This window comes from Oncorhynchus tshawytscha, linkage group LG08 (assembly GCF_018296145.1).
Source record: "Oncorhynchus tshawytscha isolate Ot180627B linkage group LG08, Otsh_v2.0, whole genome shotgun sequence".
Classification (NCBI taxonomy): domain Eukaryota; kingdom Metazoa; phylum Chordata; class Actinopteri; order Salmoniformes; family Salmonidae; genus Oncorhynchus; species Oncorhynchus tshawytscha.
The window spans coordinates 89,115,134-89,142,727 of record NC_056436.1 but is presented as its reverse complement, the minus strand read 5'-3'; the positions used below and the strand labels follow the sequence as shown (position 1 = coordinate 89,142,727).

General features: G+C 46.6%; 1 protein-coding gene across 1 annotated transcript in view; it reads right to left on the bottom strand.

Moving 5' to 3' along the window:
* The window catches only part of LOC112238407 (vascular endothelial growth factor receptor 3-like), a 192,023-nt gene continuing 164,429 nt past the window's right edge, over positions 1–27,594 (bottom strand). Inside the window, exons 17-30 of the mRNA XM_042326337.1 lie at positions 22,082–22,188; positions 20,366–20,440; positions 18,324–18,435; positions 18,028–18,230; positions 15,480–15,648; positions 15,078–15,172; positions 8,025–8,147; positions 7,291–7,402; positions 7,081–7,180; positions 5,881–5,986; positions 4,607–4,662; positions 2,202–2,334; positions 1,699–1,775; positions 1–1,137 (exon numbers count right to left, since the gene is read on the bottom strand). Coding sequence (XP_042182271.1) covers positions 942–1,137; positions 1,699–1,775; positions 2,202–2,334; positions 4,607–4,662; positions 5,881–5,986; positions 7,081–7,180; positions 7,291–7,402; positions 8,025–8,147; positions 15,078–15,172; positions 15,480–15,648; positions 18,028–18,230; positions 18,324–18,435; positions 20,366–20,440; positions 22,082–22,188 — 1,664 coding nt within the window. The 3' untranslated portion in view covers positions 1–941. The remainder of the gene's footprint in view (positions 1,138–1,698; positions 1,776–2,201; positions 2,335–4,606; positions 4,663–5,880; positions 5,987–7,080; positions 7,181–7,290; positions 7,403–8,024; positions 8,148–15,077; positions 15,173–15,479; positions 15,649–18,027; positions 18,231–18,323; positions 18,436–20,365; positions 20,441–22,081; positions 22,189–27,594) is intronic.

Genomic DNA, 27,594 nt, shown 5'->3' with positions numbered 1-27,594 from the left:
TAAAGAAGATATATTGCCTTTTTTATTTTCATATTTTTGTACAAATAAACAAAAGAAGCTTACTCTGTATAAAGATACAAATCTGAACTGTGGTTGATATAAAATACTTTGATTTTGACATACTACTGCCACCCAGTGGTTGGATAGAGAACTGCAGGCACAGACGGCTCAGTCCAATATGGGCCACTAGGCCATGAAGAGGGAGTGACACACAGGGAATTGAGTATACTACAACATACTCCCAACCCTTGTGGCTAGCAAGATTGGAATCCAAAATTAATATTGCTACTTTCTTGAAAAATAGTGAAGCAGCAATATTCAGTTAGGATTCCAAACTGTTAGAACCCACTGTAGTCAATCACAGGTTGGAGGGGGAGGGGCTAGCCCACTGAGATAATGACATCACAGGTTGGCGGGGGAGGGGCTAGCCCACTGAGATGATGATAATGACATCACAGGCTGGAGGGAGGGGGGGCTAGCCCACTGAGATGATGATAACATCACAGGTTGGAGGGGGAGGGGCTAGCCCACTGAGATGATGATAATGATAACATCACAGGTTGGAGGGGAGGGGCTAGCCCACTGAGATGATGATAATGATAACATCACAGGTTGGAGGGGAGGGGCTAGCCCACTGAGATGATGATAATGATAACATCACAGGTTGGAGGGGGAGGGGCTAGCCCACTGAGATGGTGATAATGATGACATTACAGGTTGGAGGGGAGGGGCTAGCCCACTGAGATGATGATGACATTGGAGGGGGAGGGGCTAGCCCACTGAGATGATGATGACATTGGAGGGGGGAGGGGCTAGCCCACTGAGATGGTGATAATGATGACATCACAGGTTGGAGGGGGAGGGGCTAGCCCACTGAGATGATGATAATGATGACATTGGAGGGGGAGGGGCTAGCCCACTGAGATGATGATAATAAGCCATCACAGGTTGGAGGATGCGAGGCAGCGTGTATCATCAGGGGAGGAGAAGAAGTCCAGGACCCTGCCCTCCTCTGACAGCTGACCATACTCGTTGTTGTAAAAGGTCTGGCCAGAGAGCTGGGAGAGGAAGGCTGGTCGGTGTCTGGAACTAACGGAGCTCCCGCTGGACTCTACCACCACCAGGCGCTCTGTACTACTGGGGGGAGAGGGGAGGAGGGGAGAGGGGAGGAGGGGAGGGGAGAGGAGGTGGGGGAGGAGGGGAGGAGAGGGGAGGAGGTGGGAGAGGAGGGGAGAGGGGATGAGGTGGGGGAGAGGGGAGGAGGTGGGAGAGGAGGGGAGGAGAGGGGAGGAGAGAGGAGGTGGGAGAGGAGAGGAGAGGAGGTGGGGGAGAGGAGAGGAGGGGGAGGGGAGGAGATGGGGAGAGGAGGGGGGGAGGGGAGGAGATGGGAGAGGAGGGGAGGAGAGGGGAGGAGATGGGAGAGGGGAGGAGATGGGAGAGGAGAGGAGGTGGGGGAGAGGGGAAGAGGTGGGAGAGGAGGGGAGAGGGGAGGAGGTGGGAGAGGAGAAGAGGGAAGGGGGAGGTGGGAGGGGGAGGATGGGGGAGAGGAGGGAGAGGAGGGGAGGAGGTGGGAGAGGAGGGGAGACAGCTGTTAGGATGATATGCTGTTGTTATTTTCTAAAAACAGACAGGACCCACACAGACAGACATGGGCCTTGTCATTTTAAGGGCATGATATTATTGGTGTGTCAAACATACTTGGCTCCTCTGTGTTCGTGTTGGATCATCTCAAACTCCTCTGACGCCAAAACCATCCCACTGTCTGTCTGGTTGTCCTGGGGAGAGAACACAGCAGTCCATCAACATCACATTCAATAACGACAAGTCAAGGGCTTAGCATGTTGACCTGTTTAGACAACTGGAGACCAGTTTAACATGTTGACCTGTTTAGACAACTGGAGACCAGTTTAACATGTTGACCTGTTTAGGCAACTGGAGACCAGCTTGGATTGCTAATCAACAGACAGGTATTAGACAGGACAGCCTCAGGAGAGATTTGACTAAATGTCACCAACTGTTTGACATTTGAATAGAGCAATGATAGAGAGAGATGGAGAGATGAAGATATGCAATGATAGAGAGATATGAAGAGATGCAGTGATAGAGAGATATGAAGAGATGCAGTGATAGAGAGAGATGAAGAGATGCAATGATAGAGGGATGAAGGGATGGAGAGAGAGTGCAGGAGAGATAGAGCTTACTCCGTTGTTGTGGGGTTTATACCAGGCCGTTTCCATTGGTAGCTCCTCAAACGTCTTGACTCTGGGTTGGCATGACGACAGCTTCGACGGCCCCACGAACACACAGCCCGCGAAGGGCACACAGTTATAATACCTGCCAAACACACACACACATTACCCCTATGTTATGTATACCTGTTGAGTGAGAACCCCAGGAAGAGTTGCTGTTGAGTGAGGACCCCAGAGGACCCCAGGAAGAGTTGCTGTTGAGTGAGGACCCCAGAGGACCCCAGGAAGAGTAGCTGTTGAGTGAGGACCCCAGAGGACCCCAGGAAGAGTAGCTGTTGAGTGAGGACCCCAGAGGACCCCCAGAGGACCCCAGAGAACCCCAGGGAGAGTAGCTGTTGAGTGAGGACCCCAGAGAACCCCAGAGGACCCCAGGAAGAGTAGCTGTTGAGTGAGGACCCCAGAGGACCCCAGGAAGAGAAGCTGTTGAGTGAGGACCTCAGAGGACCCCAGGAAGAGTAGCTGTTGAGTGAGGACCCAGAGGACCCCAGGAAGAGTAGCTGTTGAGTGAGGACCCCAGAGGACCCCAGGAAGGAGCAGAGTGAGGACCCCAGGACCCCAGGAAGAGTAGCTGTTGAGTGAGGACCCCAGAGGACCCCAGGAAGAGTAGCTGTTGAGTGAGGACCTCAGAGGACCCCAAGAAGAGTAGCTGTTGAGTGAGGACCACAGAGGACCCCAGAGGACCTCAGGAAGAGTAGCTGTTGAGTGAAGACCTCAGAGAACCCCAGGAAGAGTAGCTGTTGAGTGAGGACCCCAGAGGACCGCAGGAAGAGTAGCTGTTGAGTGAGGACCCCAGAGGACCCCAGGAAGAGTAGCTGATGCTAAAGTAACAGCTAATGGGGATGGGAAAATATTAGAAAATGACAACATAAAACTAAACGAATCTCCACTTCCACTGTCTTCACTGTCTTCACTGCTACTATGGAGGGCTTAGGGGCCTAAGGTTTCCAGCCTTTTAACGAGAGACTGTTTTAGACCTGGGGATGCTGCAGGCGAGGTGCCAGGTAATGAATTTACACTGAAGGTCCTACTGCTCTATCAATGTGATTAGTGGTTCAATCAGAAACGTGCCAGGAAATACAAAATATGTGAGGTCTGCCTGGAGAAGTCAGGATCCTTCTGTCTTAATCAGGTAGTAGTAGTAGCAGTAGTAGTAGTAGTAGTAGTAGTAGTGGTAGTAGTAGCAGTAGTAGTAGTAGCGGTAGTAGAAGTAGTAGTAACAGTAGTGGTAGTAGAAGTAGTAGCAGTACTGGTAGTAGTAGTACTGGTAGTAGTAGTAGTAGTAGTAGAAGTAGTAGTAGTAGTAGTAGTGGTAGTAGAAGTAGTAGTAGTAGTAGTAGAAGTAGTAGTAGTAGTAACAGTAGTGGTAGTAGAAGTAGTAGAAGTAGTAGTACTGGTAGTAGTAGTAGTAGTAGAAGTAGAAGTAGTAGTAGTAGTAGTAGTAGTGGTAGTAGAGGTAGTAGCAGTAGTAGAAGTAGTAGTAGTAGTAGTAGTAGTAGATGTAGTAGTAGTAGTAGTAGCAGTAGTAGTAGTAGTAGAAGTAGTAGTGGTAGTAGAAGTAGTAGCAGTAGTAGAAGTAGTAGTACTGGTAGTAGTAGTAGTAGTAGTAGTAGTAGTAGTAGATGTAGTAGTAGAAGTAGTAGTAGAAGTAGTAGAAGTAGTAGTAGTAGTAATGGTAGTAGTAGTAGAAGTAGTAGTAGTAGAAGTAGTAGTAGTAGTAGTAGTAGAAGTAGTAGTGGTAGTAGAAGTAGTAGTAGTAGTAGTAGTAGAAGTAGTAGTAGAAGTAGTACTGGTTGTAGTAGTAGTAGAAGTAGTAGTAGAAGTACTGGTAGTAGTAGTAGTAGAAGTAGTAGTAGTAGTACTGGTAGTAGTAGTAGTAGTAGCGGTAGTAGTAGTGGTAGTAGTAGTAGGGTTAGGGTTAGTTGTCGTCGTGGTAGTAGTTGTAGTAGTTGTCGTCGTGGTAGTAGTAGTAGTAGTAGTTGTCGTCGTGGTAGTAGTAGTAGTAGTAGTTGTCGTCGTGGTAGTAGTAGTGGTAGTAGTTGTCGTCGTGGAAGTCGTAGTGGTGGTAGTAGTAGTGGTAGTCTAGTGGTAGTAGTTGCTGTCGTGGTAGTAGTTGTAGTAGTTGTCGTCGTGGTAGTAGTTGTAGTTAGTAGTCGTGTAGTAGTAGTTGTCGTCGTGGTAGTAGTTGTAGTAGTTGTCGTCGTGGTAGTAGTTGTAGTTGTAGTCGTGGTAGTAGTTGTAGTCGTGGTAGTAGTTGTTGTAGTTGTTGTCGTGGTAGTAGTTGTTGTCGTGGTAGTAGTTGTCATCGTGGTAGTAGTTGTAGTAGTTGTGGTAGTAGTTGTAGTGTAATAGGATTGTACCTGATGGGCAGGCTGTGACAAGCCAATCTCATCTCCTCCTGTGAAGCGGGTCGAATATAATATCATGACCAGGCCTACAGAGAGAATATAAGCTCAGTCCTTCCATCCTACAGAATATAATATCAGTCCTTATCATCCTACAGGGGATGTCAGTCCTTACCATCCTACAGAATATAATATCAGTCCTTATCATCCTACAGAATATAATATCAGTCCTTATCATCCTACAGAATATAATATCAGTCCTTATCATCCTACAGAATATAATATCAGTCCTACAGAATATAATATCAGTCCTTATCATCCTACAGAATATAATATCAGTCCTTATCATCCTACAGAATATAATATCAGTCCTTATCATCCTACAGAATATAATATCAGTCCTTATCATCCTATAGAATATAATATCAGTCCTTATCATCCTACAGAATATAATATCAGTCCTTATCATCCTACAGAATATAATATTAGTCCTTATCATCCTACAGAATATAATATTAGTCCTTATCATCCTACAGAACGGGAAATACCGACATGTAACACACAAATCTTGTTTAAGCAAAAGGCCAGAGGGGGTGTGTTATGTGGCCAATATACCACGGCTAAGGGGTGTTCTTATGCACGACACATCTCTGAGCGCCTGGACACAGCCCTTAGCCGTGGTATATTGGTCATATACCCCAAACCCCCGAGGTGCCTTATTGCTGTTGCTGTACTGGGTACCACCGTAATTAGAGCAGTAAAATAAACGTTTTGTCATACATACGGTCTGATATACCACGGCGGTCAGCCAATCAGCATTCAGGGCTCGAACCACCCAGTTTATAATGTCTGATATACCACGGTGGTCAGCCAATCAGCATTCAGGGCTTGAACCACCCAGTTTATGTCTGATATACCACGGCTGTCAGCCAATCAGCATTCAGGGCTCGAACCACCCAGTTTATAATGTCTGATATACCACGGCTGTCAGCCAATCAGCATTCAGGGCTCGAACCACCCAGTTTATAATGTCTGATATACCTCGGCTGTCAGTCAATCAGCATTCAGAGCTTGAACCACCCAGTTTATAATGTCTGATATACCACGGCTGTCAGCCAGTCAGCATTCAGGGCTCGAACCACCCAGTTTATAATGTCTGATATACCACGGCTGTCAGTCACATTGGCCTCGTTCCATTTCTGTATGTGACCCCCATTCTTCCAGAAATGGCCACGATGACTTCAGTGTTGACAGACATGACTAGATTGGGTAAAACCTCTGTGTCTTACTGGTAGGCTGTCGTCCTGTAGTAGGTCTCCCAGGATATCTACCAGGGCTTGGAAGGGAGGTCTCTCTCGGGGCTCGCCCTGCCAGCAGGCCAGCATTATACCATAGCTATTAAGAGAGACACACAGACACATGTTACAGCAAATGTCCTACAGGCCAGCAGAGATATCCTACAGGCCAGATGGATCCCATAACTACCAGCAGAGATATCCTACAGGCCAGCAGAGATGTCCTACAGGCCAGCAGAGATATCCTACAGGCCAGCAGAGAAATCCTACAGGCCAGCAGGATCCCATAACTACCAGCAGAGATATCCTACAGGCCAGCAGGGATGTCCTACAGGCCAGCAGAGATGTCCTACAGGCCAGCAGAGATATCCTACAGGCCAGCAGTGATATCCTACAGGCCAGTAGAGATGTCCTACAGGCCAGCAGAGCTATCCTACAGGCCAGCAGAGCTATCCTACAGGCCAGCAGAGATATCCTACAGGCCAGCAGGATCCCATAACTACCAGCAGAGATATCCTACAGGCCAGCAGGGATGTCCTACAGGCCAGCAGAGATGTCCTACAGGCCAGCAGAGATATCCTACAGGCCAGCAGAGATATCCTACAGGCCAGCAGAGATGTCCTACAGGCCAGCAGAGATATCCTACAGGCCAGATGGATCCCATAACTACCAGCAGAGATATCCTACATGCCAGCAGAGATGTCCTACAGGCCAGCAGAGATATCCTACAGGCCAGCAGGTATATCCTACAGGCCAGCAGAGATGTCCTACAGGCCAGCAGAGATGTCCTACAGGCCAGCAGTGATGTCCTACAGGCCAGCAGGACCCCATAACTACCAGCAGAGGGCAACAGAGACACACAGTAGGGCCAAAGAGTGTTAGAGTGCACTCCACACAGCCACTATTAGTTCTATCCACTACAGCGCACAGAGCACACAGTACCTTACATTACTAAGCATATTGTGTGCTCGGGTTTGCATGAAATGTATGCAAGGTAGGTAAGGAGTGAGTGACTCACATATAACTACATATATCTTGTGAATTATTCTAGGATCTGTGTTGATTTCTTGTGAATTATTCTAGGATCTGTGTTGATATAACTACATATATCTTGTGAATTATTCTAGGATCTGTGTTGACTCACATAAAACTACATATATCTTGTGAATTATTCTAGGATCTGTGTTGACTCACATCTCAGGAGATGCTGTTTCAGGAGCTCTCATCCTAGTTCCATCTTTCAGTCGTTTACAGAAGTCCTCATCGATCTGGACACCTGGGTACGGAGATGCACCTGAGGAGAGGAACACTGGTGTTATCAGAGATAAGGTGTGTCTGTCAGGATGGATGGCTAACCGAGGCAAGAACAGTGTCTCTCACTGCTAAAAGACCTAAATGTCTCACCCAGAGAGAAGATCTCCCAGAGTAGAACACCAAAGGACCAGACGTCAGACTGGCTGGTGTAGACCTTGTCAAAGATACTCTCTGGAGCCATCCACTTCAGTGGCAGACGGGCCTGCAGAGAGAGAGCGGGGGGAGAGAGGAAGAGAGAGGGGGAGAGAGAGAGGGGGGAGGGACGGATGGAGAGAGAGGGAGAGAGAGAGAGAGGGAGAGAGGGACGGACGGAAAGAGAGGGAGAGAGAGAGAGAGGGAGAGAGAGAGAGGGAGAGATAGACAGAGAAGAGAGACAGAGACGGAGACAGAGAGAGAGATAGAGAATTTATTCAGCAACACACTCTTAGAATAAAGGGTTCCAGAAGGATCCTTCGGCCGACCCCACAGTAGAACCCTTTTGTGTTCCATGTAAAACCGTCTATGGAAAGGGTTCTACATGGAACCCAACAGTTTTCTTTCTACCTGGAAACCAAATAGGTTCTACCAGGATTGTTTTTTTTTTCAAAGGGTTCTCCTATGGAGACAGCCGATGAACCCTTTTAGGTTCTAGATAGCACCTTTTAGGTTCTACGACTCTAGTGGATGACAACCTAGACATACTGATCCTCCGGTGACAGAGATTTGAACGGTTCTAAAGCTCCTCTGGTAACAGACGTTAGAATTACCTGATGTAACTACCCCGAGTTTGCCGTTGGCCCTGATGTAACTACCCCAAGTTTTTCCCCCTGAGGTGTGTCTCTTACGTTGCCTTTCCTGACGTAGTCGGGGTCTTTGTAGATGTCTCTAGCCAGGCCGAAGTCGCAGATCTTCACCACGTTGTTCTCTGACAGCAGGATGTTCCTCGCTGCAAGGTCCCTGTGGATACACTGCCGAAACACACACACACACACACACACACACACCGATGTAACTTCTCCAACATACTGAGCTCCTTACTACCTGAGATACAGTGGGAGGGAGGAGCTTTACTATCACAACATATGGGAGGGAGGAGCTTTACTGTCACGACATAGAGGGAGGAGCTTTACTATCACGACATAGAGGGAGGAGCTTTACTATCACAACATATGGGAGGGAGGAGCTTTACTGTCACGACATAGAGGGAGGAGCTTTACTATCACATCACAGGGGAGGGAGGAGCTTTACTGTCATGACAGAGGGAGGAGCTTTACTATCACAACATATGGGAGGGAGGAGCTTTACTGTCATGACATATGGGAGGGAGGAGCTTTACTATCACGACATAGTGGGATGGATGATCTTTGATGTCATGACATAGTGGGATGGAGGATCTTTGATGTCATGACATAGTGGAGGGAGGAGCTTTACTGTCATGATATAGTGGGATGGAGGATCTTTGATGTCATGACATAGTGGAGGGAGACACTTTACTATCACGACATAGTGGGAGGGAGGAGCTTTACTATCACAACATAGTGGGAGGGAGGAGCTTCACTGTCACAATGTAGTGGGAGGGCGGAGCTTTACTATCACAACGTAGTGGGAGGGTGGAGCTTTATTGTCACACCACAGGGGAGGGAGGAGCTGTCATCTCTAGATGTGTGCCTACATCTCATTGTGGTTCCATTTTCGTCTCTGGTCTTGACACGCCCACTGGGCTGGATCCCAGATTTAGGCTATTCATGGGTTCTCTGTTGAGCATGTGTCGCGGACTGCAACAGAGACTATTTCTGTTTATTGCTATTAGATTATTGAGGAGTTTGTAGTCGACAACCCATCAAGCATGGGAGAGTGTGGCGGAGTGTGACAGAGACTTCCTTATTTTTCCCATCAAGCGTGAACCATGTTTTATAACAAAGCTGTTTATCTATTTACCTCCATTTCTACCAGTTAGTAGTGCAGTAAACTACACCAGATTATCCATTATATTGTGATGTCACAGGCAGTAAACTACAGCAGATTATCAATTATATTGTGATGTCACCGGCAGTAAACTACAGCAGATTATCAATTATATTGTGATGTCACCGGCAGTAAACTACAGCAGATTATCCATTATACTGTGATGTCACAGGCAGTAAACTACACCAGATTATCCATACAACGTTAGTCCTCTTTTATATAGATTTTAGTCTTCCTTCATACAGAGGTCCTAGCACTCTTTTAAACACTATAGGGCGGTACGTAAGAAGTGGTTAAAAAAAAACACAAGCCCTGCTCCCGAGCACAAGGCCTCCCTGCCCTGCTCCGAGCACAAGGCCTCCCTGCCCTGCTCCGAGCACAAGGCCTCCCTGCCCTGCTCCGAGCACAAGGCCTCCCTGCCCTGCTCCGAGCACAAGGCCTCCCTGCCCTGCTCCGAGCACAAGGCCTCCCTGCCCTGCTCCGAGCACAAGGCCTCCCTGCCCCTGCCCTGCTCCGAGCACAAGGCCTCCCTGCCCTGCTCCGAGCACAAGGCCTCCCTGCCCTGCTCCGAGCACAAGGCCTCCCTGCCCTGCTCCGAGCACAAGGCCTCCCTGCCCTGCTCCGAGCACAAGGCCTCCCTGCCCTGCTCCGAGCACAGACCTTGCTAGAAGGAGAGGCCAAACACCAGATACAGTTATTACATTTTAAAGACACAGATACAACTGATAAAATCTTAGTTAAACATCAAGAACTATATGGCGAGCATCACCGGCTAACCTGTGAATTACGTTTTTCCATAAACAGGCTGTCAGAGAACAGGTGGGGGGCCTTCCTCTGGTGATTACAGCAAGTTCAGCCAGCAAGGTAGACACATTGCCCGGCCAGGTGATCATGGATTGGCAACCAGGCGCTATAAAAAATACCTCCCACGCCAGATACGTCAAGAATGTATTTTTACTGACTTTTACAGGACGTAAAGCAGCTGGAAAGTGAAGAGGGGAACGTACAGAGTGAAGGCTTGGCCAGGTGAGTAGAAAAACCACCTCTACAGAGTGAAGGCTTGGCCAGGTGAGTAGAAGAACCACCTCTACAGAGTGAAGGCTTGGCCAGGTGAGTAGAAGAACCACCTCTACAGAGTGAAGGCTTGGCCAGGTGAGTAGAAGAACCACCTCTACAGAGTGAAGGCTTGGCCAGGTGAGTAGAAAAACCACCTCTACAGAGTGAAGGCTTGGCCAGGTGAGTAGAAGGACCCCTCTACAGAGTGAAGGCTTGGCCAGGTGAGTAGAAGAACCACCTCTACAGAGTGAAGGCTTGGCCAGGTGAGTAGAAGAACCACCTCTACAGAGTGAAGGCTTGGCCAGGTGAGTAGAAGAACCACCTCTACAGAGTGAAGGCTTGGCCAGGTGAGTAGAAGAACCACCTCTACAGAGTGAAGGCTTGGCCAGGTGAGTAGAAGGACCCCCTCTACAGAGTGAAGGCTTGGCCAGGTGAGTAGAAAAACCACCTCTACAGAGTGAAGGCTTGGCCAGGTGAGTAGAAAAACCACCTCTACAGAGTGAAGGCTTGGCCAGGTGAGTAGAAGAACCACCTCTACAGAGTGAAGGCTTGGCCAGGTGAGTAGAAGGACCCCCTCTACAGAGTGAAGGCTTGGCCAGGTGAGTAGAAGAACCACCTCTACAGAGTGAAGGCTTGGCCAGGTGAGTAGAAGAACCCCTCTACAGAGTGAAGGCTTGGCCAGGTGAGTAGAAAACCCCCTCTACAGAGTGAAGGCTTGGCCAGGTGAGTAGAAAAACCACCTCTACAGAGTGAAGGCTTGGCCAGGTGAGAAAAACCACCTCTACAGAGTGAAGGCTTGGCCAGGTGAGTAGAAGAACCACCTCTACAGAGTGAAGGCTTGGCCAGGTGAGTAGAAGAACCCCCTACAGAGTGAAGGCTTGGCCAGGTGAGTAGAAAAACAGAGTGAAGGCTTGGCCAGGTGAGTAGAAGAACCCCTCTACAGAGTGAAGGCTTGGCCAGGTGAGTAGAAGAACCCCCTCTACAGAGTGAAGGCTTGGCCAGGTGAGTAGAAGAACCCCTCTACAGAGTGAAGGCCAGGTGAGTACAGGTGAGTGGCTGTAGAAGAACCCCTCTACAGAGTGAAGGCCTGGCCAGGCGAGTGACTGTAGAAGAACCCCTCTACAGAGTGAAGGCTTGGCCAGGTGAGTAGAAGAACCCCCTCTACAGAGTGAAGGCTTGGCCAGGTGAGTAGAAGAACCCCCTCTACAGAGTGAAGGCCTGGCCAGGTGAGTGGCTGTAGAAGAACCCCCTCTACAGAGTGAAGGCCTGGCCAGGCGAGTGACTGTAGAAGAACCCCCTCTACAGAGTGAAGGCCTGGCCAGGCGAGTGACTGTAGAAGAACCCTCTCTACAGAGTGAAGGCTTGGCCAGGCAAGTAGAAGAACCCCTCTACAGAGTGAAGGCCAGGCGAGTGACTGTTGAAGAACCCTACAAGACGCTGCTGCTCAGTTGAAGAAACAGACACACAGAGATCCTAAATCATAGGAAGTCATTACGGGAGGAACTAATGCTGAAGGAGCAGCAACCCATCCCCAACAACCCAAGAATGTTCCATGAATAAGGGGGACATGGTCGTTTTCAGAAGCAGCTAAGCTGGGTTGGCCAAGGCCGTCCCCATCTGTCTTCACTGTGGAAAGGGAGGCCATATGCGCAGAGAATGCCCACAACTGCGTCTTGTGACCGTAGCGTACGTGTAGGTATGTACAGCAGGACCAAATTGGAAAGATAGGTAGGAGCAAGCCCATGTAATGCTTTGTAGGTTAGCAGTAAAACCTTGATATCAGCCCTTGCCTTAACAGGAGGCCAGTGTAGGGAGGCTAGCACTGGAGTAATATGATCAAATGTTTTGGGTCCTAGTCAAGATTTTAGTAGCCGTGTTTAGCGCTAACTAAAGTTTATTTAGTGCTTTATCCGGGTAGCCGGAAAGTAGAGCATTGCAGAAGTCTAATCTAGAAGTGGCAAAAGCATGGATTAACTTTTCTGCATCATTTTTGGACAGAAGGTTTCTGATTTTTGTAATGTTACGAAGATGGAAAAAAAGCTGTCCTTGAAACAGTCTTGATTTGTTCTTCAAAAGAGAGATCAGGGTCCAGAGTAACGCCAAGGTCCTTCACAGTTCTATTTGAGACGACTGTACAACCATCAACCATCAAGATTCAACAGCAGATCTCTTTGGTTCTTGGGGCCTAGAACAAGCATCTCTGTTTTGTATGAGTTTAAAAGTAAAACATTTGCTGCCATCCACTTGGGGCTTCACCGTGTTTCATTGAGATGTACAGCTGTGTGTCATCCGCATAGCAGTGAAAGTTAACATTATGTTTCCGAATGACATCACCAAGAGGTAAAATACATCGTGAAAACAATAGTGGTTCTAAAACAGGGCCTTGAGGAACACAGTTGATTTGTCAGAGGACAAACCATTCACAGAGACAAACTGATATCTTTCCGACAGATAAGATCTAAACCAGGCCAGAATGTGTCCGTGTAGACCAATTTAGGTTTCCAATCTCTCCAGAAGAATGTGGTGATCAATGGTATCAAAAGCAGCACAAAGGTCTAGGAGCACGAGGACAGATGCAGAGCCTCGGTCTGACGCCAAGGGCCTGATTTCAAGGTTTTACTGCTAACCTACAAAGCATTACATGGGCTTGCTCCTACCTATCGTACCGATCTGGTCCTGCCGTACATACCTACACGTACGCTACGGTCACAAGACGCAGGCCTTCTTACTGTCCCTAGAATTTTTAAGCAAACAGCTGGAGGCTGGGCTTCTATAAAGCAACATTTTTATGGAATGGTCTGCCGATCCATGTGAGAGATGCAGACCTTGAACTCTTTACTGAAGACTCATCTCTTCAGTAGGTCCAATGATTGAGTGTAGTCTGGCCCAGGGGTGCGAAGGTGGACAGCAAGCCACTGGAGCAACGAACCACCCTTGCTGTCTCTGCATGGCCGGTTCCCCTCTCTCCACTGGGATTCTCTGCCTCTAACCCTATTACAGGGGCTGAGTCACTGGCTTACTGGGGCTCTCTCATACCGTCCCTGGGAGGGGTGCGTCACCTGAGTGGGTTGAGTCACTGATGTGATCATCCTGTCTGGGTTGGCGCCCCCCCTTGGGTTGTGCCGTGGTGGAGATCTTTGTGGGCTATACTCAGCCTTGTCTCAGGATGGTAAGTTGGTGGTTGAAGATATCCCTCTAGTGGTGTGGGGGCTGTGCTTTGGCAAAGTGGGTGGGGTTATATCCTTCCTGTTTGGCCCTGTCCAGGGGTGTCCTCGGATGGGGCCACAGTGTCTCCCGACCCCTCCTGTCTCAGCCTCCAGTATTTATGCTACAGTAGTTTATGTGTCGGGGGTCTAGGGTCAGTCTGTTATATCTGGAATATTTCTCCTGTCTTATCTGGTGTCCTGTGTGAATTTAAGTATGCTCTCTCTATTTCTCTCGCTCGCTCTCTGTCTCTCTCTTTCTCGCTCTCTTCTCTTGGAGGACCTGAGCCCTGGGACCATGCCTCAGGACTACCTGGCCTGATGACTCCTTGCTGTCCCCAGTCTATCTGGTCGTGCTGCTGCTCCAGTTTCAACTGTTCTGCTGCTCCAGTTTCAACTGTTCTGTTGCTCCAGTTTCAACTGTTCTGCCTGCGGCTATGGAACCCTAACCTGTTCACCGGACGTGCTACCTTGTCCCGGACCTGCTGTTTTTGAATCTCTCTCTCTACTGTACCTGCTGTCTCTAACTCTCTAACTCTGAATGATCGGCTATGAAAAGACAACTGATATTTACTCCTGAGGTGCTGACCTGTTGCACACTCTACAACCACTGTGATTATTATTATTTGACCCTGCTGGTCATCTATGAACATTTGAACATCTTGGCCATGTTCTGTTATAATCTCCACCCGGCACAGCTAGAAGAGGACTGGCCACCCCACATAGCCTGGTTCCTCTCTAGGTTTCTTCCTAGGTTCCTGCCTTTCTAGGGAGTTTTTCCTAGCCACCGTGCTTCTACACCTGCATTGCTTGCTGTTTGGGGTTTTAGGCTGGGTTTCTGTACAGCTCTTTGTGACATTGATTGATATAAAAAGGGCTTTATAAATATATTTGATTGACACCCTATGCTAGCAAAAGAGGTAGTAAGAGAAACCAGTAGCAGCACCTACAGTCCTTGTTAATAAGAAAGAAGTCTCAGTTGCACTCCGTAACATGTTTTTTAGGCTTTAATCTGTGTCTGGAAAACAAGCCCAGGATGTGGTATTATTGGATAATCTATTTGCATTACACCTCCTCCTCTTCTTCCTCTTCCTCCTCCTCCCCCTCCTATTCTTCACACCCCCTGTCAGACTGGTCTCTAGAATCTCTGTGGTTTTTAGGGAGATCAATATGGTGTAGTGCACTACTTTAGTCCAGAGCTTTATACCACACCATGTGTGGTTCTGGGAAACTGGCCCGGTACAGTATGTATTATTACATATTACACAGCTTGTTCTCTATAATCTGTGTGTGGTTTCTGGGGCGATGGGCTTTTAGGGAGAAATCTTCTGGGCCGATGGGCTTTTAGGATTAAATCTTTTGGGGCGATGGGTTTTTAGGATTAAATCTTTTGGGGCAATGGGTTTTTAGGATTAAATCTTTTGGGGCGATGGGTTTTTAGGATGAAATCTTCTGGGGCGATGGGTTTTTAGGATGAAATCTTTTGGGGCGATGGGTTTTTAGGATGAAATCTTTTGGGGCGATGGGTTTTTAGGATTAAATATTTTGGGGTGATGGGTTTTTAGGATTAAATCTTTTGGGGTGATGGGTTTTCAGGATTAAATCTTCTGGGGCGATGGGTTTTTAGGGTGATAAAAAAAAAGATTGATGGGTGTGTGGTTGCTGGGGAGATACCATTCGCGAGGCCAGGAACTCCATTCCTCTGGCCACCTGGAAACTATAGCAGATCAGATCTTCTATAGTGAGAGGAGTCTTCCATAGGTCCTCCACTGGAGGGAGGGAGGGAGGGAGGGAGGGAGGGAGGGGGGGGAGGGAGGGAGGGAGGGAGGGAGGGAGGGAGGGAGGGAGGGAGGGAGGGAGGGAGGGAGGGAGGGAGGGAGGGAGGGAGGGAAAGGATTTAACTCAGGTATAACTTGTTTTGATTCTACAATCTTGAGGCTCAGATGGAGCTCTTCAGTCAAAAGGTCAAGACTGACCTTTCAGCACTTAAAATCCCCAAATCCCATTGACATTAATGCATTATTTATGTCAGTCTGAAGTTAGGATTTGGCCAATACTGCAATTCACACTACTCACTCTTTTCCACAGCAGGAGAGGGGCTCTTCTGATTGGACTTGCTGGATGACTGACTCTGGGGGCTGCCAATAGAGGAGGAGGATGTGGAAGGTGGGAGGCGGGCTCTCTGCTCCACTTGTCCCGCCTCTATCATGCGTCTCACCTGGCTCTGAGTCTTAGGGGAGCGGTCCTGAGGAACACACAGGTACATCATGTAGGTTACCATCTACACATTGGCCAGGATTTAATCAGTAACTTTGCTCTATTTAAATGTAATTTCCGATTAGGACGACATATGCAGCGTTTCCCATTAATGTGGTCTCAGGGACATTGTCTTTAAAAACATGCAATGCGGACAAAGCGCGATTGGATTGAGACCCGGGGACTTAGTCTATTCCAACAGCCATCGTGTTATAAGAAGAGAGTGTTATAATGGACCCTTTTCACCAGCTCTGCAACAGAACAGTCCCCAACACTCACCATCACTTTCCATACACCTCTATGATTGATTGTCAATCATATATATATATATATATACAGTGCCTTGCGAAAGTATTCGGCCCCCTTGAACTTTGCAACCTTTTGCCACATTTCAGGCTTCAAACATAAAGATATAAAACTGTATTTTTTTGTGAAGAATCAACAACAAGTGGGACACAATCATGAAGTGGAACGACATTTATTGGATATTTCAAACTTTTTTAACAAATCAAAAACTGAAAAATTGGGCGTGCAAAATTATTCAGCCCCCTTAAGTTAATACTTTGTAGCGCCACCTTTTGCTGCGATTACAGCTGTAAGTCGCTTGGGGTATGTCTCTATCAGTTTTGCACATCGAGAGACTGAAATTTTTCCCATTCCTCCTTGCAAAACAGCTCGAGCTCAGTGAGGTTGGATGGAGAGCATTTGTGAACAGCAGTTTTCAGTTCTTTCCACAGATTCTCGATTGGATTCAGGTCTGGTCTTTGACTTGGCCATTCTAACACCTGGATATGTTTATTTTTGAACCATTCCATTGTAGATTTTGCTTTATGTTTTGGATCATTGTCTTGTTGGAAGACAAATCTCCGTCCCAGTCTCAGGTCTTTTGCAGACTCCATCAGGTTTTCTTCCAGAATGGTCCTGTATTTGGCTCCATCCATCTTCCCATCAATTTTAACCATCTTCCCTGTCCCTGCTGAAGAAAAGCAGGCCCAAACCATGATGCTGCCACCACCATGTTTGACAGTGGGGATGGTGTGTTCAGGGTGATGAGCTGTGTTGCTTTTACGCCAAACATAACGTTTTGCATTGTTGCCAAAAAGTTCAATTTTGGTTTCATCTGACCAGAGCACCTTCTTCCACATGTGTGGTGTGTCTCCCAGGTGGCTTGTGGCAAACTTTAAACAACACTTTTTATGGATATCTTTAAGAAATGGCTTTCTTCTTGCCACTCTTCCATAAAGGCCAGATTTGTGCAATATACGACTGATTGTTGTCCCATGGACAGAGTCTCCCACCTCAGCTGTAGATCTCTGCAGTTCATCCAGAGTGATCATGGGCCTCTTGGCTGCATCTCTGATCAGTCTTCTCCTTGTATGAGCTGAAAGTTTAGAGGGACGGCCAGGTCTTGGTAGATTTGCAGTGGTCTGATACTCCTTCCATTTCAATATTATCGCTTGCACAGTGCTCCTTGGGATGTTTAAAGCTTGGGAAATCTTTTTGTATCCAAATCCGCCTTTAAACTTCTTCACAACAGTATCTCGGATCTGCCTGGTGTGTTCCTTGTTCTTCATGATGCTCTCTGCGCTTTTAACGGACCTCTGAGACTATCACAGTGCAGGTGCATTTATACGGAGACTTGATTACACACAGGTGGATTGTATTTATCATCATTAGTCATTTAGGTCAACATTGGATCATTCAGAGATCCTCACTGAACTTCTGGAGAGAGTTTGCTGCACGGAAAGTAAAGGGGATGAATAATTTTGCACGCCCAATTTTTCAGTTTTTGATTTGTTAAAAAAGTTTGAAATATCCAATAAATGTCGTTCCACTTCATGATTGTGTCCCACTTGTTGTTGATTCTTCACAAAAAAATACAGTTTTATATCTTTATGTTTGAAGCCTGAAATGTGGCAAAAGGTCGCAAAGTTCAAGGGGGCCGAATACTGATCCCGAACAAGCCCTGAAATACTGTATGTTACAGCCCAATACCCAGAAAAGCTTTTGCTAAACACACCACGAGTCAGTAACTAACTAAATGCCTCTGAAAACTAAAGACTCAGGACTGGTTTCCTCGACACAGATGAAGTCTAGTCTTGGACTAAGAATCACTATCAATGGTGAATCTCCATGGAGAATGATTTCTTTTTTTACAACAGAGCTAGGCTTAATCTGTATCCGGAAACCAACGTCAGACTTTCACAAAGTTTACCCTGTAAGATCTCCCTCTTGGCTCTCAGGTATTTGGACAGGTTAGGGGTTAAGGGTTAGCATTAGGTCTTATCCTGTAAGGTAGGAAGAACTCTCTCTTGGCTCTCAGGTAGTTGGACAGGTTAGAGGTTAGGGGTTAGAGGTCAGCTCTTACCCTGTAAGGTAGGAAGAACTCTCTCTTGGCTCTCAGGTAGTTGGACAGGTTCCCATACTTGCAGTACTCCACCACCACCATGAGGGGGCCGCTGGGTTTGGTGCATGCCCCCAGGAGGTTGACCACGTTAAGATGGTTCCCAATGTGGATCAGGATCTTCAGCTCTGACATCAGAGCCTTGTGATCACTGGCACACGCTCCCTCTGGAACAGAAGACAGGGAGAGACGAGGTCAGGACACACACACACACACTCAGGCAGGCACACACACACACACACACACACAAACACACACACCTTTCAACATCTTCACCGCCACAGTGTCCAGGCTGCTCTTCTTGCTGACTCCAAAGATGGAGGCCTCGATGACCTTCCCAAACGCTCCATGACCCAACACCTTCCCTGAGAGAGAGAGAGAGAGAGAGAGAGAGAGAGAGAGAGAGAGAGAGGAAGAGAGGGGGAGAGAGAGAGAGGGGAGAGAGAGGAGGGGAAGAGGGGGAGAGAGATATAGAGAGGGGGAGAGAGGGAGAGAGGGGGAGATATAGAGAGGGAGAGAGAGAGAGAGGGGGGAGAGAGAGGGAGAGAGAGAGAGGGAAAGAGAGGGGGAGATATAGAGAGGGGAGAGAGGGGGAGAGAGGGGAGAGAGAGAGAGGGGGAGATATAGAGAGGGGAGAGAGGGGGAGAGAGGGAGAGAGAGGGGGAGAGAGAGGGGGAGATATAGAGAGGGAGAGAGGGAGAGAGAGGGGGAGATATAGAGAGGGGAGAGAGGGGGAGAGAGGGAGAGAGAGGGAGAGAGAGGGGGAGATATAGAGAGGGAGAGAGAGGGAGAGAGAGGGGGAGATATAGAGAGGGAGAGAGAGGGGGAGAGAGGAGAGAGAGAGAGAGGGGGAGAGAGATATAGAGAGGGAGAGAGAGGGGGAGAGAGAGGAGAGAGAGAGAGGGGAGAGAGGGGGGGATAGAGAGGGAGAGGAGAGAGAGGGAGAGAGGGGAGAGAGAGGGAGAGAGAGGGAGAGAGAGGGAGAGAGAGGGGGGAGAGAGAGGGAGAGAGAGAGAGAGAGGGAGAGAGAGAGAGAGAGGGAGAGAGAGGGGGAGAGAGAGGAGGGAGAGGGGAGAGAGATATAGAGAGGGGAGAGAGAGGGGGGAGAGAGAGGGGGGAGAGAGAGGGAGAGAGGGGGGAGAGGGAGAGAGAGGGGGAGAGAGAGAGAGACAGAGAGAGAGAGAGAGAGAGAGAGAGAGAGAGGGGGAGAGAGATATAGAGAGGGAAAGAGAGGGGGAGAGAGATATAGAGAGGGAAAGAGGGGGAGAGAGGGAGAGAGGGAGAGAGGGAGGGGGAGAGAGGGGAGAGAGAGAGGGGGGAGAATTAGAGAAACCAGATGTGTTTCTACTTCTAAAAGTAAAGACATTTTGATTTATCTGCTGGTCTGGTTCACTGATCCTAATGTCCCTCCAGACTGCAACATCTGCTCTCTCTGTTAATTATCTCTGCAGAGTAACTTCACCCCTACCTACATGTACAAATGACCTCGCCTAACCTGTACCCCCGCACACTGTACCAGTACCAGCTGTATATAGCCTCGTTATTGTTGTTACTTTAACTGCATTGTTGGTTAAGGGCTTGTCAGTAATCATTTCACTTTAATAAGGTCTACCTACACCTGTTGTATTCAACGCATGTGACGAGTACAATTTAATGAGGCAAATGTAAATGTATAAATCAAAAAGTTAGAATGTAACAATAATTCCAATGTCCAAAGGGTTTGTCATCCATCACTCTGGACGGGACCCAGACACTACCCCTTGGGACTGTGTGTGTTACAGAGCATCAAACACCATCATCATTACCACTGACCCAAACCTTCATCATCATCAGTAGCAGTCTGGTCTCCAGACCCATTCAACAAGAACAGAGGAAACCAGAATGTAACATTCATTAGTTTGGTTGATTATTTTTGCTAACTCACTCATTCTTCAGTTAGTTTATTTTTTCATTCCTCCATATGCTCCCTCCATCCATCTATCTATCTATCTATCTATCTATCTATCTATCTATCTATCTATCTATCTATCTATCTATCTATCTATCTATCTATCTATCTATCTGGCTATCTATCTAGTGGTTATCTATCTATCTATCTATCTATCTATCTATGACTAAAAATCTTTATTCTGCCCCTAGCTATTAACCCACTGTTCCCTATCTATCCATGGATGTCTATCTATCTATCTATCTATCTGATTCAAAGGGGTGGGTTAAAAATATCTATCTATCTATCTATCCCTCCATCCCTATCTATCTATCTATCTATCTATCTATCTATCTCCCATCTATCTATCTATTCAAACTCTATCAGAGGAACCTCCCCTGGGTCCATTATGATGGACAGATAGCCTGTCTTTATGTCTGCTGGGTTCACCTGGAGAGAGAGAGTGAAGAGGCTCAGTGAAACATGGCCACATTGATGTTGAACATCTCTGTTTGCCATACGTGTTGAACCAAACATCTGTTAGCCATACATGTTGAACCAAACATCTCTATTAGCCATACGTGTTGAACCAAACATCTCTATTAGCCATACGTGTTGAACCAAACATCTCTATTAGCCATACGTGTTGAACCAAACATCTCTGTTAGCCATACATGTTGAACCAAACATGTTGAACCAAACATCTCTGTTAGCCATAAGTGTTGAACCAAACATCTGTTCATACGTGTTGAACCAAACATCTCTGTTAGCCATACGTGTTGAACCAAACATCTGTTAGCCATACGTGTTGAACCAAACATCTGTTAGCCATACGTGTTGAACCAAACATGTTAGCCATACGTGTTGAACCAAACATCTGTTAGCCATACGTCCCTGAACCAAACATCTCTGTTACCATACGTGTTGAACCAAACATCTCTGTTAGCCATACGTGTTGAACCAAACATCTGTTAGCCATACATGTTGAACCAAACATCTCTGTTAGCCATACGTGTTGAACCAAACATCTCTGTTAGTCATACGTGTTGAACCAAACATCTGTTAGCCATACGTGTTGAACCAAACATCTGTTAGCCATACATGTTGAACCAAACATCTCTGTTTTACGTGTTGAACCAAACATCTCTGTTAGCCATACGTGTTGAACCAAACATCTCTGTTAGCCATACGCGTTGAACCAAACATCTGTTAGCCATACATGTTGAACCAAACATCTCTGTTAGCCATACATGTTGAACCAAACATCTCTGTTAGCCATACGTGTTGAACCAAACATCTCTGTTAGCCATACATGTTGAACCAAACATCTCTGTTAGCCATACATGTTGAACCAAACATCTCTGTTAGCCATACGTGTTGAACCAAACATCTCTGTTAGCCATACGTGTTGAACCAAACATCTCTGTTAGCCATACGTGTTGAACCAAACATCTCTGTTAGCCATACGTGTTGAACCAAACATCTCTGTTAGCCATACATGTTGAACCAAACATCTCTGTTAGCCATACGTGTTGAACCAAACATCTCTGTTAGCCATACGTGTTGAACCAAACATCTCTGTTAGCCATACGTGTTGAACCAAACATCTCTGTTAGCCATACGTGTTGAACCAAACATCTCTGTTAGCCATACGTGTTGAACCAAACATCTCTGTTAGCCATACGCGTTGAACCAAACATCTCTGTTAGCCATACGTGTTGAACCAAACATCTCTGTTAGCCATACATGTTGAACCAAACATCTGTTAGCCATACGTGTTGAACCAAACATCTCTGTTAGCCATAAGTGTTGAACCAAACATCTGTTAGCCATACGTGTTGAACCAAACATCTGTTAGCCATACGTGTTGAACCAAACATCTCTGTTAGATCGTAGACATACTGACTTTGATATTTCACATAGAGACTTGGGGTATTTGCACCTTGCCTCCTTTCGCCATGTGACTAAAGTGCTGAGGGGGATGTTACAGAGGTGAGGTCAGAGTTCACAGTCACTCTGATTGGAGGAGATCCATGATCTCTTAGAACAGAGAGAGCCTATAGGGAGTTCACAGGGTGTGTGTGTTCTGACCCGTTTGACGTTGCAGAAGATGAGGATGAGTAGAGCACAGAAGAACACAGCGAAGACGCCTGTCCCAATCAGAATCACGATCTCCACGTTAGCCCTGTCACTGGAACCTGGTGAGATAAACAACAACAACATTAGCCCTGTCACTGGAACCTGGTGAGATAAACAACAACACCATTAGCTATGTCACTGGAACCTGGTGAGTTAAACAACAACAACATTAGCCCTGTCACTGGAACCTGGTGAGTTAAACAACAACAACATTAGCCCTGTCACTGGAACCTGGTGAGTTAAACAACAACAACATTAGCCCTGTCACTGGAACCTGGTGAGATAAACAACAACAACATTAGCCCTGTCAATGGAACCTGGTGAGATAAACAACAACAACATTAGCACTGTCACTGGAACCTGGTGAGATAAACAACAACAACATTAGCCCTGTCACTGGTACCTGGTGAGATAAACAACAACATTAGCCCTGTCACTGGTACCTGGTGAGATAAACAACAACAACATCAGCCCTGTCAGTGGAACCTGGTGAGATAAACAACAACAACATTAGCCCTGTCACTGGAACCTGGTGAGATAAACAACAACAACATTAGCCCTGTCACTGGAACCTGGTGAGATAAACAACAACAACATCAGCCCTGTCAATGGAACCTGGTGAGATAAACAACAACAACATCAGCCCTGTCAATGGAACCTGGTGAGATAAACAACAACAACATTAGCCCTGTCACTGGAACCTGGTGAGATAAACAACAACATTAGCCCTGTCACTGGAACCTGGTGAGATAAACAACAACAACAACATTAGCCCTGTCACTGGAACCTGGTGAGATAAACAACAACAACATTAGCCCTGTCACTGGAACCTGGTGAGATAAACAACAACAACATCAGCCCTGTCAATGGAACCTGGTGAGATAAACAACAACAACAACATTAGCCCTGTCACTGGTACCTGGTGAGATAAACAACAACATTAGCCCTGTCACTGGAACCTGGTGAGATAAACAACAACAACATTAGCCCTGTCACTGGAACCTGGTGAGATAAACAACAACAACATCAGCCCTGTCAATGGAACCTGGTGAGATAAACAACAACAACAACATTAGCCCTGTCACTGGTACCTGGTGAGATAAACAACAACAACATTAGCCCTGTCACTGGAACCTGGTGATATAAACAACAACAACATCAGCCCTGTCAATGGAACCTGGTGAGATAAACAACAACAACATTAGCACTGTCACTGGAACCTGGGATAAACAACAACAACAACGTTTGCCCTGTCACTGGAACCTGGTGATATAAACAACAACAACATTAGCCCTGTCACTGGAACCTGGTGATATAAACAACAACAACACTAGCCCTGTCACTGGAACCTGGTGAGATAAACAACAACAACATCAACCCTGTCACTGGAACCTGGTGAGATAAACAACAACAACATTAGCCCTGTCACTGGAACCTGGTGATATAAACAACAACAACAACAACATTAGCCCTGTCACTGGAACCTGGGATAAACAACAACATTAGCCCTGTCACTGGAACCTGGTGATATAAACAACAACAACACTAGCCCTGTCACTGGAACCTGGGATAAACAACAACATTAGCCCTGTCACTGGAACCTGGTGATATAAACAACAACAACACTAGCCCTGTCACTGGAACCTGGTGATATAAACAACAACAACAACATTAGCCCTGTCACTGGAACCTGGGATAAACAACAACAACATTAGCCCTGTCACTGGAACCTGGTGATATAAACAACAACAACATCAGCCCTGTCAATGGAACCTGGTGAGATAAACAACAACAACATTAGCCCTGTCACTGGAACCTGGTGAGATCAACTGGTCACTGGAACCTGGTGAGATAAACAACAACATTAGCCCTGTCACTGGAACCTGGTGAGATAAACAACAACAACATTAGCCCTGTCACTGGAACCTGGTGAGATAAACAACAACAACATCAGCCCTGTCAATGGAACCTGGTGAGATAAACAACAACAACATTAGCCCTGTCACTGGTACCTGGTGAGATAAACAACAACAACATTAGCCCTGTCACTGGAACCTGGTGATATAAACAACAACAACATCAGCCCTGTCAATGGAACCTGGTGAGATAAACAACAACAACATTAGCACTGTCACTGGAACCTGGGATAAACAACAACAACAACGTTTGCCCTGTCACTGGAACCTGGTGATATAAACAACAACAACACTAGCCCTGTCACTGGAACCTGGGATAAACAACAAGCCCTGTCACTGGAACCTGGTGAGATAAACAACAACAACACTAGCCCTGTCACTGGAACCTGGTGAGATAAACAACAACAACATTAGCCCTGTCACTGGAACCTGGGATAAACAACAACAACATAAACAACAACATTAGCCCTGTCACTGGAACCTGGTGAGATAAACAACAACAACATCACTGGAACCTGTCACTGGAACCTGGTGATATAAACAACAACAACATTAGCCCTGTCACTGGAACCTGGTGAGATAAACAACAACAACATTAGCCCTGTCACTGGAACCTGGTGAGATAAACAACAACAACATTAGCCCTGTCACTGGAACCTGGTGAGATAAACAACAACACTAGCCCTGTCACTGGAACCTGGTGAGATAAACAACAACAACATTAGCCCTGTCACTGGAACCTGGTGAGATAAATAAACAAAACAACAACAACATTAGCCCTGTCACTGGAACCTGGTGAGATAAACAACAACAACATTAGCCCTGTCACTGGAACCTGGTGAGATAAACAACAACAACATTAGCCCTGTCACTGGAACCTGGTGAGATAAACAACAACAACAACAACAACACTAGCCCTGTCACTGGAACCTGGAGATATAAACAACAACAACATTAGCCCTGTCACTGGAACCTGGTGATATAAAAACAACAACAACACTAGCCCTGTCACTGGAACCTGGTGATATAAAAACAACAACAACATTAGCCCTGTCACTGGAACCTGGTGAGATAAACAACAACAACATTAGCCCTGTCACTGGAACCTGGTGAGATAAACAACAACAACAACAACAACACTAGCCCTGTCACTGGAACCTGGAGATATAAACAACAACAACACTAGCCCTGTCACTGGAACCTGGTGATATAAACAACAACAACAACAACATTAGCCCTGTCACTGGAACCTGGTGAGATAAACAACAACAACATTAGCCCTGTCACTGGAACCTGGTGATATAAACAACAACACCATTAGCCCTGTCACTGGAACCTGGTGATATAAACAACAACAACAACACTAGCCCTGTCACTGGAACCTGGGATAAAAAACAACAACATTAGCCCTGTCACTGAAACCTGGTGAGATAAACAACAACAACAACATTAGCCCTGTCACTGGAACCTGGTGATATAAACAACAACAACACTAGCCCTGTCACTGGAACCTGGTGAGATAAACAACAACACCATTAGCCCTGTCACTGGAACCTGGTGATATAAACAACAACAACACTAGCCCTGTCACTGGAACCTGGGATAAAAAACAACAACATTAGCCCTGTCACTGGAACCTGGTGATATAAACAACAACAACATTAGCCCTGTCACTGGAACCTGGTGAAATAAACAACAACAACAACAACACTAGCCCTGTCACTGGAACCTGGTGAGATAAACAACAACAACATTAGCCCTGTCACTGAAACCTGGTGAGATAAACAACAACAACACTAGCCCTGTCACTGGAACCTGGGATAAAAAACAACAACATTAGCCCTGTCACTGGAACCTGGTGAGATAAACAACAACAACATTAGCCCTGTCACTGGAACCTGGTGAGATAAACAACAACAACATCAGCCCTGTCACTGGAACCTGGTGAGATAAACAACAACAACATTAGCCCTGTCACTGAAACCTGGTGAGATAAACAACAACAACACTAGCCCTGTCACTGGAACCTGGGATAAAAACAACAACATTAGCCCTGTCACTGGAACCTGGTGAGATAAACAACAACAACATTAGCCCTGTCACTGGAACCTGGTGAGATAAACAACAACAACATCAGCCCTGTCACTGGAACCTGGTGAGATAAACAACAACATTAGCCCTGTCACTGGAACCTGGTGATATAAACTGGAACCTGGTGAGATAAACAACAACATTAGCCCTGTCACTGGAACCTGGTGAGATAAACAACAACAACATCAGCCCTGTCAATGGAACCTGGTGAGATAAACAACAACAACATCAGCCCTGTCACTGGAACCTGGTGAGATAAACAACAACAACATCAGCCCTGTCACTGGAACCTGGGATAAACAACAGCATTAGCCCTGTCACTGGAACCTGGTGAGATAAACAACAACAACATTAGCCCTGTCACTGGAACCTGGTGAGATAAACAACAACAACATCAGCCCTGTCACTGGAACCTGGTGAGATAAAAACAACAACATCAGCCCTGTCACTGGAACCTGGGATAAACAACAGCATTAGCCCTGTCACTGGAACCTGGTGATATAAACAACAACAACACTAGCCCTGTCACTGGAACCTGGGATAAAAAACAACAACATTAGCCCTGTCACTGGAACCTGGTGAGATAAACAACAACAACAACATCAGCCCTGTCACTGGAACCTGGTGAGATAAACAACAACAACAACAACACTAGACCTGCTATACCATCTATACCATCTATACCATCTGGACCTGGTATACCATCTATATAAGCTATACCATCTGGACCTGCTATACCATCTATACCATCTGGACCTGGTATACCATCTATATAATCTATACCATCTGGACCTGCTATACCATCTATACCATCTGGACCTGGTATACCATCTATATAATCTATACCATCTGGACCTGCTTACCATCTATACCATCTGGACCTGCTATACCATCTGTACCATCTACACCATCTGGACCTGCTATACCATCTATACAATCTAAACCATCTATACCTGCTATACCATCTATACCATCTGGACCATCTGGACCTGCTTTGCCATCTGGACCATCTATACCATCTGGACCTGCTATACCATCTAGACAATCTATACCATCGGGACCTGCTATACCATCTAGACCATCTATTCGATCTGGACCTGCTATACCATCTAGACAATCTATACAATCTGGACCTGCTATACCATCTGGACCATCTATACCATCTGGACCATCTATACCATCTGGACCTGCTATACCATCTAGACAATCTATACCATCTGGACCTGCTATACCATCTAGACAATCTATACCATCTGGACCTTTATACCATCTGGACCTGTTATACCATCTAAACCATCTAGACCATCAGGACCATCTATGCCATCTGGACCATCTATACCATCTACACCCTCTGGACCTGCTATACCATCTAGACCATCTAGACCATCTGGACCTCCTATACCATCTATACCATCTGGACCATCTGGGCCTGCTATACCATCTAGACAATCTATACCA